This window comes from Tamandua tetradactyla, chromosome 1, assembly GCF_023851605.1.
Source record: "Tamandua tetradactyla isolate mTamTet1 chromosome 1, mTamTet1.pri, whole genome shotgun sequence".
NCBI classification, from domain to species: domain Eukaryota; kingdom Metazoa; phylum Chordata; class Mammalia; order Pilosa; family Myrmecophagidae; genus Tamandua; species Tamandua tetradactyla.
In genome coordinates this window covers 10607539-10624751 of record NC_135327.1, presented here as the reverse complement: position 1 = coordinate 10624751, position 17213 = coordinate 10607539, and the positions used below count along the sequence as shown (strand labels likewise).

The window sequence follows — 17213 nt, the reverse complement described above, 5'->3', positions numbered from 1 at the left end:
AGAGGCGAATGAAAACGAAAACACAACATATCAAAACTTATGGGACGCAGCAAAGGCAGTGCTAAGAGGGAAATTTATTGCCCTAAATGCCTATATCAGAAAAGAAGGAAAGGCAAAAATGCAGGAATTAACTGTCCACTTGGAAGAACTGGAGAAAGAACAGCAAACTAATCCCAAAGCAAGCAAAAGGAAAGAAATAACAAAGATTAGAGCAGAAATAAATGAAACTGAAAACATGAAAACAATAGAGAAAATCAATAAGACCAGAAGTTGGTTCTATGAGAAAATCAATAAGATTGATGGGCCCTTAGCAAGATTGACAAAAAGAAGAAGAGAGAGGATGCAAATAAATAAGATCAGAAATGGAAGAGGAGACATAACTACTGACCTCACAGAAATAAAGGAGGTAATAACAGGATACTATGAACAACTTTACGCTAATAAACACAACAATTTAGATGAAATGGACGGGTTCCTGGAAAGACATGAACAACCAACTTTGACTCAAGAAGAAATAGATGACCTCAACAAACCAATCACAAGTAAAGAGATTGAATTAGTCATTCAAAAGCTCCCTAAAAAAAAAGGCCAGGACCAGACGGCTTCACATGTGAATTCTATCAAACATTCCAGAAAGAATTAGTACCAACTCTCCTCAAACTCTTCAAAATAATCGAAGTGGAGGGAAAACTACCTAATTCATTCTATGAAGCCAACATCACCCTCATACCAAAACCAGGCAAAGATATTACAAAAAAAGAAAACTACAGACCAATCTCTCTAATGAATATAGATGCAAAAATCCTCAATAAAATTCTAGAAAATCGTATCCAACAACACATTAAAAGAATTATACATCATGACCAAGTAGGATTCATCCCAGGTATGCAAGGATGGTTCAACATAAGAAAATCAATTAATGTAATACACCACATCAACAAATCAAAGCAGAAAAATCACATGATCATCTCAGTTGATGCAGAGAAGGCATTTGACAAGATTCAACATCCTTTCCTGTTGAAAACACTTCAAAAGATAGGAATACAAGGGAACATCCTTAAAATCATAGAGGGAATATATGAAAAACCCACAGCTAATATCATCCTCAATGGGGAAAAATTGAAAACTTTCCCCCTAAAATCAGAAGCAAGACAAGGATGTCCACTATCACCACTATTATTCAACATTGTGTTGGAAGTTCTAGCCAAAGCAATTAGACAAGAAAAAGAAATACAAGGCATCAAAATTGGAAAGGAAGAAGTAAAACTATCACTGTTTGCAGACGATATGATACTATACGTAGAAAACCCAGAAAAATCCACAACAAAATTACTAGAGCTAATAAATGAGTACAGCAAAATAGCAGGCTACAAGATCAAAATTCAAAAATCTGTAGCTTTTCTATACACTAGTAATGAACAAGCTGAGGGGGAAATCAAGAAACGAATCCCATTTACAATCGCAACTAAAAGAATAAAATACCTAGGAATAAATTTAACCAAAGAGACAAAAAACCTATATAAAGAAAACTACAAAAAACTGCTAAAAGAAATCACAGAAGACCTAAATAGATGGAAGGGCATACCGTGTTCATGGATTGGAAGACTAAATATAATTAAGATGTCAATCCTACCTAAACTGATCTACAGATTCAATGCAATACCAATCAAAATCCCAACAACTTATTTTTCAGAAATAGAAAAACCAATAAGCAAATTTATCTGGAAGGGCAGGTTGCCCCGAATTGCTAAAAACATCTTGAGGGAAAAAAACGAAGCTGGAGGTCTCGCGATGCCGGACTTTAAGGCATATTATGGAAGCCACAGTGGTCAAAACAGCATGGTATTGGCATAAAGATAGATATATCGACCAATGGAATCGAATAGAGTGCTCAGATATAGACCCTCTCATCTATGGACATTTGATCTTTGATAAGGCAGTCAAGCCAACTCACCTGGGACAGAACAGTCTCTTCAATAAATGGTGCCTAGAGACCTGGATATCCATATGTAAAAGAATGAAAGAAGACCCGTATCTCACACCTTATACAAAAGTTAACTCAAAATGGATCAAAGATCTAAACATTAGGTCTAAGACCATAAAACAGTTAGAGGAAAATGTAGGGAAATATCTTATGAATCTTACAAATGGAGGCGGTTTTATGAACCTTAAACCTAAAGCAAGAACACTGAAGAAAGAAATAAATAAATGGGAGCTCCTCAAAATTAAACACTTTTGTGCATCAAAGAACTTCATCAAGAAAGTAGAAAGACAGCCTACACAATGGGAGATAATATTTGGAAATGACATATCAGATAAAGGTCTAGTATCCAGAATTTATAAAGAGATTGTTCAACTCAACAACAAAAAGACAGCCAACCCAATTACAAAATGGGAAAAAGACTCGAACAGACACCTACCAGAAGAGGAAATACAGATGGCCAAGAGGCACATGAAGAGATGCTCAATGTCCCTGGCCATTAGAGAAATGCAAATCAAAACCACAATGAGATATCATCTCACACCCACCAGAATGGCCATTATCAACAAAACAGAAAATGACAAGTGCTGGAGAGGATGCGGAGAAAGAGGCACACTTATCCACTGTTGGTGGGAATGTCAAATGGTGCAACCACTGTGGAAGGCAGTTTGGCAGTTCCTCAAAAAGCTGAATATGGAATTGCCATACGACCCAGCAATACTATTGCTGGGAATCTACTCAAGGGACTTAAGGGCAAAGACACAAACGGACATTTGCACACCAATGTTTATAGCAGCGTTATTTACAATTGCAAAGAGATGGAAACAGCCAAAATGTCCATCAACAGAAGAATGGCTAAACAAACTGTGGTATATACATACGATGGAATATTATGCAGCTTTAAGACAAGATAAACTTATGAAGCATGTAATAACATGGATAGACCTAGAGAATATTATGCTGAGTGAGTCTAGCCAAAAACTAAAGGACAAATACTGAATGGTCCCACTGATGTGAACGGACATTCGAGAATAAACTTGAAATATGTCATTGGTAACAGAGTCCAGCAGGAGTTAGAAACAGGGTAAGACAATGGGTAACTGAAGCTGAAGGGATACAGACTGTGCAACAGGACTAGATACAAAAACTCAAAAATGGACAGCACAATAATATCTAATTGTAAAGTAATCATGTTAAAACACTGAATGAAGCTGCATCTGAGCTATAGGGTTTTTGTTTTGTTTTTTTTTTTTTTTAACTATTATTACTACTTTTATTTCTTTTCTCTATATTAACATTTTATATCTTTTTCTGTTGTGTTGCTAGTTCCTCTAAACCGATGCAAATGTACTAAGAAACGACGATCATGCATCTATGTGATGATGTTAAGAATTACTGAGTGCATATGTAGAATGGTATGATTTCTAAATGTTGTGCTAATTTCTTTATTTTCTTTCCGTTAATAAAAAAAAAAAAAAGAATGTATGTGCTTGCATGTTGTTTAAAAAAAAAAAAAAAAAAAGAATTGTCCTACGAGCCAGCAATCTCATTGCTAGGTATCTATTCAGAGGACATGAGGGCAAGGACATGTGCACATCCATGTTTATGGCAGCATTATTCACAAGTGCCAAGAGACGGAAACACCCCAAATGGCCCACACACAAGTGGCTAAACAAGCTGTGGCATATACATACGATGGAATATTAAGCAGCTGTAAGATAGAATAAAGTCATGAGGCATGCAACAACATGGATGGATCTTGGAAACATTATGCTGAGTGAAATTAGCCAGAAACAAAAGGACAAGTACTGTATGGTCTCATTAATATGAACTAATATCAATGAGTGAACTTGGAGAATTGAAGTTAAGAACACAGGTTATTAGGAGATAGAAATAGGGTAGAGATTGGGTAATTGGTGCTGAAGGGATACAGACTGTGCAACAGGACAGATTCAGAAATGGATTCACTATACCACCTGATTGTAGCACAAAAATGTAAGTACACTGAATGAATCTGAATGTTAGAATGATAGAAGAAGGGCTGGGGGGCACACATGAAACCTGAAGGAAAGATAGATGATAAAGACGGAGATGGTATAATTTAGAAATGCCTAGAGTATACAATGATGGTGATTAAATGTACAAATTAAAAAATGTTTTTGCATAAGGAAGAACAAGGAACATCAATATTACAGGGTGTTGAAAACAGATGGTCATGCATATTTTAAAACTTCAACTTCTGTGTGAGACTAAAGGGAAAGATGTTTATTTGATGCAAAATTTATATTTCGGGTAGTGCATTTCCTAATTTAAATTGTATGGTCAGTTTAGCTGAACACCGTAAGTACATGGAATCTTGAATAGGGCGTGAGATTTTGTTGGGATTGTCCATGTTAGTGTGATGCCCCAATAAATCCCAGAGTGATGTGGAGAGTGAATAAAGAAATATTTGCAAAGTCCCCTTGGGGGAATGGACAGAAAGGGGGAAATATTCAAATTCCCCATTTGGAGAATTCCTGATATTTTCACAAGCAGTGGGGACAACTAAATCAAAAGGCTGAGCCATAAATCTTGCGGTTTGCCCTTATGAAACTTATCCCTGCAAAGGATAGGCTAGGCCTACTTAAAACTAGGCCTAAGAGTCACCCCTAGAGAATCTCTTTCGTTGCTCAGATGTGGTCTCTCTCTCTAAGCCAACTCAGCAAGCGAACTCACTGCCTCCCCCTCTACATGTGTAAACTTCCCTGGCAACATGGGACAGAAATCCTGGGATGTGCTGGGACCTGGCATCGAAAGATTGAGAAAACCTTCTCAACCAAAAGGGGGAAGAGAGAAATGAGACAAAATAAAGTGTCAGTGGCTAAGAGATTTCAAAGAGAGTTGAGAGTTTATCCGGGAGGTTATTCTTATACATTATACAGCTATCTCCTTTTTAGTTTATGGTGTACTGAAGTGGCTAGAGGGAAGTACCTGAAATTGTACAGCTGTGTTCCTCTAGTCATGTTTCTTGAAGATGACTATACAATGATACAGTTTTTACAATGTGACTGTGCGATTGTGAAAACCTTGTGTCTGATGCTCCTTTTATCTAGGGTATGGACAGATGGGTAGAAGATATGGATTAAAAAAAATAAATAATGGGGGAACAAAGGTTAAAATAAATTGAGTAGATTGAATACTAGTGGTCAGTGAGAGGGAGGGGTAAGATATATGGTATGTATGAGTTTTTTCTTTTTTATTCCTTTTTGTGGAGTTATGCAAATGTTCAAAAAAAACGATCTTGGTGATGAATATACAGTTATGTGTGGATATTGTGAGCCCTTGATTGTACATTATGTATAGAATGTTTAAATGTTTGTTAAAGTTTGACAAAATCATTTATTGAAGAAAAAAGAGAATAGAGGGTTTAAAATATTCTTCATTATAAAATATTTTCAAGCACAAAAATTTATTTCAATTTACTTTTCAACATTGGTTAAAGATTAGGGGTGAACACTAGCGTTAAAGAATCAATGCAGATCAAAATATAGAGAATGGGTTTTTACTCCACCTTTATAAAAGGAAAAGGAAATACATGAACTAGGACAGGAACTCTGGAAAATCAGGGTCTTTTTTCCCCCTAAACAGAGATTGTACATGAGCATGATCATTTGTGTATAAACACACAGTATATTCAGACACACATAGATATAAACTAAACCTGTTTGCCAAAGACACTTCCATAACTGCCATCTGTTTCCACTGCTTGGAATTTTCTCAAACTACCCTTTAAAAAAGACCATTTAATTCATTCACTTTTAAATCAGTGCATTCTTCTAATTTTAAAAGTATTAGAGGAAATTTAAAAAAATTTGAACCCTATTCACCTCCAACTCAACCACCTTATTTACTTCTATTTAGCTAATAAGGAGGGGATCTCACAAGAAGCAAATCATTTTTAAATCAACAAGTATTTACAGAGTGCCACGCAGGGAACGAAAGTAGCATCAAATATCCTGCCTAATCTCAAGGGATTTACACTAATGCAGGGAAGACAAAATTAGCATGTGTGTCTCAGGGTAAATGCTAATTGGTGTGACAGTAACTGTTAAGTCCAAAGAGAGTTCAGAAGGAGTGAGAGACTCTTGGACTTCACAGAATTAAGTGACGTTTTAGCTGGTCCCTAAAGAATAATGGTTAATAAAAGAAGACAGCAAGGAGGAGGGGAAGCTGAAGTGAACCTAGAGGATCAAATAACAAGTGTATAGGAAATATTGATACTAAGTAACCAGTATTATTAAAGCAAAAGCATTCTACAGAAAGAAGTGGAAATGAGGGTAAACAGATAGGGTGTGGCCACATTAAAATAAAACACAACTAACAAACAAAAACTCAGCTAGAGTTCTGATCTGATCCGAGAGTTAAGAAGAAGTAACCTCCATAGATTCTTGAGCAGGAAACTGAGAAGTTGTATTTTCACTTATCTTACCTTATCTTAGGGTTTTCTTGCTAGATGAGTTTGTTGTCTATCTGTTCTTTGACCTTCAGTTCAGCTTTTTCTGGACCTCTAGCTTAGGTTTTGTTTAACAGAGGAGAATTTTTCAGTTCTTGTTTTCTTGTTTCTTGCCCTGCTTGTATGGTACCTTTTCCCTCCCCACCCTTAGGAGGGTCTACCTAGGTATTATAGACTCCAGCCTGGTTTTCCTGGACTAAACTGGCCTCCTATCAGGGGGAAAGAGTCACCTGCATCCGATTTCCCTGAGGGTAAGACCCAGCAGGTTAAAAGACTTTCCTGTGAAGTCTCTGGGCTCTGTTTTCTTATCCTGCCTGGTATGTGACACTTGTCTGCCTGCGGGTCCCATCAACAAAAGATGTTGTGGCACCTTTAACTTTGGAAGACTCTCCCTGCTGGGGGCGTGGTGGAGACAGAGGAGAGGTTGTAGGCTGGTTTTAATGGCTTCAAATTGCCAAACCCTGGGTTCTGAATTCCTTGAGGGAGGGATTCTACCTGAGTTGGGCTATACCCCTCCCCTGGGGAAGGCACAGGCAGGAGACAGGCCTGAAAGCAGTCTGTTTCTGCCCATGCCTGGGGCAGTTGCAGCGCTGAATCCAGAGGCAGCCAAGTCTCCATAGAAACACAGCCACAAAAACCTCTGTTTCGTCCCCTTTCCTCTTTTTCGGTTAGCCCAATAAGCGACCTCCGCCTTGACCAGGTTCGCCTGAGCTGGGGGCCTATTTTTAGTAGTCAGAATTTGTTAATTAATGCCACAATTGGTGTTTGGTTGGACTCAACCCCTGCTGCTGTTAGTCTCTTTCCTTTCCCTCTGGGAAGCTGCCTGTGGGGGAGGCGCACCGGCTGCTGCGCCTTGGGAAACTCACGGTTCTGGGGGAGGCTCGCAGCCTGTCCAGCTGGTCCAGACTGGGGTATGCTGTGTGTCTGGGCACTATCGTGGCTCCAGGAGCTGTTCTGTACTGTTTCTGGTTATTTACTAGTTGTTCTGGAGGACGAACTAAAATGTGCACATTGCTAAGCCGCCATCTTGGCCCCTCCTCCAGAAGGTTGTATTTTGAGAAAATTATTCTGGTTAAAGGATCAGGGAGGACAGAGACTTGTGGCAGGGAACTAGATTATTGAATACTTGAACACTGGTCTCTGCACAGGGTGGGATGGGGGGAGTGGGCAGAGGATATTCAGGGGACACAAACACAGAAAACATTCTGAAGAAACACACAGAACAGTGTTTGGTGGTTCTAGTCAAAGAAGAAATGGGAAAAAATCAAAAACTATCATTTACCCAGGTTGAGCAGATAGGAATCTACTGATGAAAGGCCAGAAATGGATTTCCCTGCACAGTCACGCAAACCAGTAATAAGCTAGAGTATTGCCAAACAGTAGCAAGTAACCTCAGAAATGGGTCTGTCTTCAGTTGCAAGTGCCTGCTTGAAGTGAGAAACAGATACACACCAGCAGAAAAACATACCCACATAAGAAAATGGAGACAATGAGAGCTTGACAAGGAAGAGAACTATCTCTATTCCTGTCATTCTAATCTAGGAATAAAATAGTACCTGTTTTACATAATGAATTTTAAGCAGGATTATTCATTCATTAAATAAATATATGATAAATACAACTACATGTAAGTCCTTATGTTAGGTGCTACCACGAAAATTATGGAATATTAAAAAGTAATGTTTGGGCAGGGCACGGTGGCTCAGCAGACAGAGTTCTTGCCTACCATGACTGGAGACCCAGGTTCGACTCCTGGTGCTTGCCCATGAAAAAATAATAATAAAGTAATGCTTGTTTTGCAAAATTTACAATCTAATTAAGAGAACAACCAAGAATGACATTCAAAAACAGTATGGCAGAGACACTGACAAATCAGAATAGGCTCAAGCTGTGAACAATTGGTATAGCTGAAACAGAGTTCCAATTAACTTTCAACTTTGGGAATAATAAATATATTAACAGTAATAATAACACCATAAAACAGAGGATGGAAAAATGCTACAACCGAGGTTTCATCTGAGTGGTTCCTGAGAGTTAATGTAAATTTTACTTTAGAGAAACTCTTTTATGCCTGAGGGATCCAAAGGGGGAAAAATTAAAAAGATATGTCCTACTCTAAAGTAGCTCATGGTTTAGAAGAAGGAAGCAAAAAGCAGGCAGGTGTTTAAAGAACAGTGACAGAGTTAAACATATCTGAGTGCTCCGGGGACAGAGAATGGAACTTATCCCCAAATCAGGGTGAGGAAGGAGTCTCCTGGAGGAGGTAACAACTAAGCTCAGCCTGCCAGATGCAGGAAAAAGCCAAAGAGATACCAAGTGCCTCTGCACAGAGCCAGGCACAAGAAAGCACAGTGAGTTGAAGCCTCATTCAGATTAAAGTCCTTTTGTTGCAAAAGGCAAAATCACACAAATCATCCAAAATGTAGGAGACAACTAAGACAGTCTTGTAAAAGTCTTTCCATCACAAATGCACCAAATTGTGAAAGTATGTCTCTTTTCTAGGAACCAACATCAGTTTGACAAAGAATAAGAAAGCAAAGCATCACAGTCAAGACAGAAACTTAATTTCAGCTCCTGAATCCCAATGCAGGGATGTACTAACATGCAAGTCTTGAGCTAGAATAAATCATGTGTAAAGATGTTTTTAGCAACTTACCAAAGCTATGCTGAAAAGACATTGCACAGATATGCAGAGGTGGCAGTGTGGCCTATCTGGTGCTGATTCTGCACCCTTCTCTGCCCCAAGCTAGTGCTAACAGGCAGTAAGAAACCTACCCAAAGGGCCTCAGGAAAAGGAAATATGAAAAACTCTCATCTTCTCCAAATGATTTTTCATCCCACTGTGGGTTCTGAGAGGACTGCCTAGAATGCTAGATGAGATCCATGACTTTCAAGCTTTTCTGTAGCCCAGGGAAATCTTTGCTCAAACCTCACCAGAAAGTCCAACAGATAAAACAGGTACAAGTGGAAGCGTTTGGCTTCTGCTCTTGCAAGGGCTTTATACAGGACAAATTTCGAAAACCACTCAACAAACTGATCTCCTCAGTCCCAGCAGGCAGGGTGAGCCTTTGGCCAGGAGGCCAGATTCACACGGCTGCCTCTCTGAACATCAAATCCAAAACCTACATCAGGACCCTTTCTTGCCTAGATTGGGCAAAAATTTATAAGGCATAAGTAATGCAAATTCAGATCCTACCTTATGTTTCACCATATGTAAGCCCTTTCTTTGCTCTACCCTCAGAGGCGTATACATAAAATTTCCTGAATTATTACTGTCAGATCAGCTAATGATCAGCTACCTGTCCTTCAGGTACCAGGGGAGCAGCGAAAACAACTGAAACAAGGTTAATGATTTAGACTATATGGCTACTAGGAGAAAATAAAATCCCTTATGTTTTAACTACCAAAGCTACTATAAAATCCCCAAGGAAGTGAAATATATTTTGAAGCAATATAATCCTATCACCTCGTGGCAGTCTTGGCAAGGGCTATTCATAACTATTTGTTTGAAAAATATTGCAATGACAATATATCAAATTGCCTATTAAGTGCTTTTTTTTTTTTCCACATGGGCAGGCACCAGGAATCCAATGCGGGTCTCTGGCATGGCAGGCAAGAACTCTGCCACTGAGCCACCGTGGGCTGCCCCCTACTAAGCTTTATATTCATTAGCTGGATAACCCTTAGTACAGAGACATGAAATCAACTCACATATGCCAGTCACTGATTAACTGCTGCTATATAACTCTTTGACCTGCATTGTTCTGTGCTTCAGTTTCTCACTTAATAAAATAAAGAAAATTATCACTGCTCTTAGCTAATTTCCATGCAAACACACAGTGAAAGGACATGTGAAATTATACAAAAAGACTTTAATTTGGAGAAAAGGTGGTTTGAGAAAAAGTATTATTAGCTTCGGTAAGATACACTAGTGTCCAGAAGAGGGACAGTTATTTGCATTGCTACCACTCCCCGCACAGCATGCATTCTGCCACATCTGTGATGGCACCTCTGTGACAACAGACGGCCTGCCTCCCAGAACGTGCTATGGCAACAACGCCCCTCCCACATGCACAGCTTACTTCTTCTTTTGCTTACAATTTATTCCCTTTAAGCTCTTTGGCACAGACTTCCTCTTTTTCAACATTTACTCCTCTTCTTTTCTAGTATCTGTGAATCAGGTCCTAGTGCAATTCCTCTGCCTTCTTGGAATGGCTGCCAATGGAAATTTCTAAAATGCAAATATAGTCACCCTGCTTCTCTGCTTGAATCCATCAATGTGCCCTAACCACTCATTTAATCTACAGTATAAAGGCTCAATACTTTAGCAGATATTCAAGGCACTACATGGCATGGCTCCTCCTGCTTCTCAGATCAGACCTCACAGTCCAGCTATGCTCAGATCCTTGTCACGCCATAACGAACAGCACTATTCAGGATCTGGAGCTTTAGTTCATATCAGAAATGCCCTTCTATCTCTGACCTCCCTTTTCTGAACTCTCCTCTTTCTGTGTAGCCACTGTCTAGTTCTGCATTTATCACAATATTATTATAACCATGTGTCCCTTCTCCTAGGCAAAGTTCCTTGTCGGCAGGGACCATGCCTTATTCATCCTTGTATTCAAGGACCTGACTTTGAGGTAGACTCTCAATATGTATTTCTTCAGTCAAAATTCCAACTGTAATTACTAGCTCATGTGATGGCATTAATTCATTGAACAATTGTTACTATGCATTCTGTGCGAGGTTCTTATACATTGATGAGTTAGATGGAAGTTTACAGTCTAAGGAGAGAGACAAAATGAAATCAGACCTATTCAAACACAATTGCAAGACGTGATAAATGTTATGAAGGAAACAAGGAATTGAAAGAGAATCACTGGGATGAAGGATAGGGATCTACTTCAGATATGAATCAGGAAAGACCTCTCTGAAAAGATACACTTCAGGTGAAATGTGAAAGAGCTGCCATGTAAAGTATGTGGTCAAAAGCACTCCAGGCAGAAGGAACAACACAGGCACAGGCCTGTAGGTGGGAAAGAACTGTTAGTTCGGAAACAAAAGACAGCAATGTGCCTAGAGAGTAATGAGGGATGGGGAAAGGCAGTTTATCTAAAAAAATGAAGTTGAATAAATAAGGAGAGAGTATGATCAAAGCGGCTCCCACAGGCTACAGTAAGGAACCTGAATTTTCTTCTAGCAACAGGAAACCACTAGAGGGTTAAAGCAGCAATCCAAATGACCTAACTTATGCTTTAATAAAGAGCCACAGAACAATCCAGCTCAGTAGGCCATAATGACTGTCAAGCGATGGTCAGCATTCTTATCCAAGGCCATACCTCTGCCTGCCAAGCCAGTGTAGAAGCTGAGAGGGCGGATGTTCGGCCAGCTCCAAGAACAGCGATAGTTTCACCATCATCATCCACCACTTTGAAGTCCAGGTCCTCGTTGTATTTTCTGCGCTTCACTTGTCGTCCTGAGCGTCGTTTCTGCAGGGCAAGCACACCCCGTCAGAGAGGAGCTCTATGAGTCAAAAGCAAGAGCTTATACAGCATATCCTCATCTATACCTACTAACATAAGAAGGAGAGCTTTCTAAATTTATAAAAGGCATCTTCTTTAAATACTATATTCAAAAGTACTAAATTCACTTAAAATGGGATCTGGCTAGGGGTGGGAGGAATTAAAAGCCCAATCTCCAAATTATCAGAATTCACTAAGAAGGTATAGTCTCAGAACCCAGTGAGACATGTTTTTATTCATCAATGGCAGGGACCTTTCCCCCTTTTTTCATTTCTGGAATCAATTTCTACTCTAGTAAAATGGAGGTGGGAAGTGAACTCCACCATCCATGAGGTCCCTTCTAGCTCTAGCTGAAAGCTCAGATTTTAAGACAATAATATGGAACTTTTGTTTTGTTTTGTACTGAAGTCACTCTACCTACTACAAACTCCTAAAAGTGGGATTTGAAAAAACTAATACCAATTTTTTTCAGGCCTTACTTTGAGAATCTCCTAATACCCTTTGAAATGCAGGGAGATATCTTAAGTATGACAAAGCAAGGATCATCAGTTACCATCTAAGGACGCATCTATAATTACATAGCACACGACCTTCTAAAGAGACAGCATTCAATAACAAAGCAGCCCCAGTGGCTCTCCTCAAACAGAAAAACACACAATTCATCAACTACACACTCATCATATCTAAGTGTGATGGTTGGGTTCTGGTGTCAACTTGGCCAGCTGATGGTACCCAGTTGTCTGGTCAGGCAAGCATTGGCCTGACCACTGCTGCAAGGATACCTTGTGGCTGGCTGATAAACAGGAAGGCTGGTTTATTAAATCATCACTTAGCTGACTGCAGCTGTGGCTGCTTACATCTGCAATCAACTAAGGGCAGGTCTCCACAAATGAGACAATTCAATCAGTTGGGGACTTTTAAGGGAGAAGAGAAACTTCATTGCTTCTTCAGTCAGAGAGCCACTCCTGTGGAGTTCATCAAAATCATCTGTCAGAGCTGCCAGGTTCATAGCCTGCCCTATGGATTTTGGACTCTTCCATCCCCATGGTTGCGTGAGATACTTTTATAAATCCCAAATTAACAGGTATATTAGCTAGGGTTCTCTAGAGAAACAGAATCAGTAGGTTCCATCTGTAAATACAAAATTTATAAAAGTGTCTCATAAATGTGGGGATGTAGAGTCCAAGGTCTGTAGGGTAAGCTGCAAGCTGGCAGCTCCAATGAAGGCCCTCAACAAACTCTCAGAAAGGCTGGCTGGGCAAGTGTGGGGATATAGAGTCCAGGCTGAAAGCTGGCAGCTCCAGTGAAGGTTCTCAATGAACTCTCAGGAGAGGCTGGCTGGCTGAAGCAAGAAGAGTAATTGTCTCTTCTGAATTCTCCTTAAAAGCCTTCTAGCAATTAGATTAAGTATTATTCATTGCAGAAGACGATTGCAAATGCAGTCAGGTGTGGATGCAGCCAAGGTGATCATGATTTAAATCCATGAAATATCCTCATAGCAACAGACAGGCCAGCACTTGCCCAACCAGAAAACTGAGCACCACCACCTGGCCAAGTTGACACATGAACCTGGTCATGACAACATATATCTCCTGTGGTTCTGTTTCTTTAGAGAATTCTAATACACTAAGCACAGAAACACTCCAGAGAACCTTTCCCCTGCTAGCTCATTTTCAAATATTTAAAGCTTAAAAACCCAAATACAAAAACAACCACCTCCTTTTTATTCTAAAAGTTCCTGGGCCTCTCTCTATGTACCCATCCTTTCTTCACTATGCCACACTTATGATGTTTAAGTGAAAGATTCCACATAATGACCTCTTCTCCATTCCCTACATCATACAGATCACCCTCCTACACTTAACTTCCTGCCAAATCCCATCAATCTGATATGCTTGTGCCGATGTTCAACTGGATACCTAACATCCTTGCATACAGCTCACAAACAACATGGGGGTCTCTGTTCTGGTGCCCAGATACTACTATTTATTGTTGCTTATGATGTTAGGAGTTGGCACCTTCCTACACTGAACCTAAGGGTTCAGATGAGCCTTGAAAATACAATAAGTTGGTCTAAGTCTAAATAGTCTCCTTGAAGCAACAGGGGTCAGATAAGTTGCTATGGATATCAGAGGAAATCCAACATTTTTTGAGTATCAGAATTCATGTGCCAGAGAGATGGCCTCAATTAAGGAAGACACTTCCTACAAATGTCATCAGGACATTTTGGCATATTTCAAGGAACGAGATTTAGGTGTACAATAATTTATTTCCATGTTTTGCCAAACCTCCCTTACTATTTTGTCATAATGAATACATTCCTGACTCTGTTAACCTCTAGGATCATGAAAATATCCTTGCACAGACTGGCCCAGCACTCTGAGCAAAACATGCGCCTTGAGCCTACCCAGCTTGGTTTATAATTCCATTTCCCATATCAGCTCCCTCTGCAGCCTAATATCAAACTACTTTCCAAGAAGGAAGCAAACACCACTAAAAAACTGAGTAAGAATTAGTTATTAGAGGAAAACCTGTGGTCTACCTGCCCACCCACCAAGACAGCAAAAGCCAGCCCAGCTCTGCACATAAAAATAGCAGGCTAAGGACAGGCATAGAGGAGCAACAAGATCTTGTAAATGAGATTCCATCCAGCAGCCGTAACCTGCATCAGGGTTCCCAGTCACAGCTGTACCTGGCTGTCTGCAGACTCAGTGCACTCCTCAGGACTTCGCAGAGATGAGTTTGGCAGGCCCTGATCCAGCTCTAAACTCTCCACTGTGGTTTCACTTTTCCTTTTTCCTTTCTTCTTTTTCTCCACTGGGGTTGGTCCTTGCTCCTTGCTACAAGGAGAAATTCAGAATTAAACCTCTTGGGAAGTTCTTAAAACTAAAATATATGAGGCAAAGTCTTCCACACCCCGGAATTCTAAGACTAGAACAGGCTTCAATGGAGAATCTATAAGAGTTTCTTCTAGAAATATGGGAAGAAATAACCACATGATTGATTCAGAATTCACTTTATTACACCCATATCATGACCACTATGGCTGTGATTAATGTAATAAAAAATGAGTATCTGCAAAAATATCACTTTCATTTTATACAGACCTATCTGTAGGAAGTTTAATTAGCATCACAGATATTAAGAATCATCAAATTACAATCTTCCTTTAGACTACATAGTAAGAGACATCTATTATCTAACTGTCGTCCTTTAAGAATGGTCTATGTACAAGACCTGGAGTGCTATGGATTCAAAAAGGAAGAGAACACTGTCTCTGAACTTGAAGAGCTTACAATTATGAAAATCCTGTAAGTACACCTACAGCCATAGCCCAAGGCAGTACATGAATGCCTCCTGAGTGGCAGAGGTGTGTAAATCCATCCCATCCTGCCAGTTTCTGCTAAAATTTCAACATCTCTATAAACCCTTTCCTCATCCTTCTAGTTTGTAAAAATTTCTCTTTTCTATACTCCCAAAGCAGTTCAACTGAGCTTTCGTTAAGGCATCAAATACTAACGTTTCATCAAAGTTAGTCTTAACTATGACACCAGTAACTATATACAGAGCCTTGATTATCTGCGACAGTTGCTCAATAAATATTTGCTGAATGGATGAATGTTTTATACTTCAGTCATCTCTCCAGTCAAACTCAAAGTTCCTAGAGGACAGAATGTACTTAAGTTTCATATTCCTCACAGTGAATAGTCTTCTGCTTTATAAATACTAAGCATTCAATAAATATTTAAGCAATGGATAGATGGATGCATTTTTGAACAGATAAGATTACTTCTGGCTGGGGAGATTTGGAAAACACATTTACAACGGAATACACATAGAGTTTTGATAGATAGTAGAGAAGAATAACTATTATTAGTATAAATATAATTGCGGCTCATACACTTCAAGCAGGCATAGTTCTAAGTCCTTTACATGGATTATCTCTTTTAGTCCCTACAATGATCCTTTGAGGCAGGTATTATTATTGTCATTTTATCCTTGAGGAATTTGAGACACAGTGAAATTATATTTCTAGGGTAACATGGCTAGTAAATGGTGGAGACAAGAACTGAACTCAGGCAGTCTGTGCTCGTAACCACCACAGCATTCTTAGTGAATCAAATAGTTTTAAAAGACACTTTTATTAAAAGATAGTCTGTATGAGATTGTGCAACAGGACTGAATGTAAAAACTCGGAAACGGACAGCACGAGACTATGTAACTGTAATACAATTATGTTAAAACACTGAATGAAGCTGAATGTGAGAATGATAGAGGGAGGAGGGCTAGGGGCAGAAATGAAATCAGAAAGAAAGATAGATGATAAAGACTGAGATGGTATAATCTAGGAATGCCTAGAGTGTATAATGATAGTGACTAAATGTACAAATTTAAAAACTGTTTTTGCATGAGGAAGAACAAAGGAATGTCATTACTACAGGGTGCTGAAAATAGATGGTAATTAATATTTTAAAATGTTACCTTATGTGTGAGACTAAAGCAAAAAATGTTTATTTGGTACAAAATTTATATTTTGACTAGTGCATTTCTAATATAACTTATGCAGACAGCTTAATTGAACACCATAAGTACATGGAACCTTAAGTAAGACATGAGATTTTGTTGGTTTGTCCAGAGTGATGTCCCGATAAATACTGATTTGAACAGTGAATAAAAAAGTATTTGCAAAGTCCCCTTGGAGGAATGGTGAGAAAGGGGGAAAATTCAACTTCTCCAAGTTGAATTCTTGATATTCTCACAAGCAGTGCAGAAAATCAAAGCTATAGGCTGAGTCCCTAATCTCAGGGTTTGTTCACATGAAACTTAACCCCACAAAGCGTAGGTCAGGCCTACTTAAAATTAGGCCTAAGAGTCACCCCCAGGAGAACCTCTTTTGTTGCTCACATGTGGCCTCTCTCTCCAGCCAATACAATAAGCAAACTCACCACCCTACCCCTGTCTACATGGGACATGATTCCCAGGGGTGTGGACCTTCCTGGCAACGTGGGACAGAAATCCTGGAATGAGCTGAGACTCAGCATCAAGGGATTGAGAAATCCTCTAGAATGAGCTGAGACTCAGCATCAGGGGACTGAGAAAACCTTCTCGACTAAAAGGGGGAAAAGTGACATGAGGCAAAATAAAGTGTCAATGGCTGAGAGATTCCAAACAGAGTTGAGAGGTTATCCTGGAGGTTATTCTTATGCATTAAATAGAT

General features: G+C 39.4%; 1 protein-coding gene across 7 annotated transcripts in view; it reads right to left on the bottom strand.

The window, feature by feature from the left end:
• CHD6 (chromodomain helicase DNA binding protein 6) overlaps positions 1-17213 on the bottom strand; it is a 261441-nt gene that overhangs the window by 117982 nt on the left and 126246 nt on the right. For all 7 annotated transcript variants that reach the window (XM_077168258.1, XM_077168263.1, XM_077168247.1 and 4 more), the window contains 2 exons: positions 14688-14835; positions 11813-11962 (listed from right to left, as the gene is read on the bottom strand). In XM_077168258.1, the coding sequence (XP_077024373.1) occupies positions 11813-11962; positions 14688-14835 (298 nt within the window). The remainder of the gene's footprint in view (positions 1-11812; positions 11963-14687; positions 14836-17213) is intronic.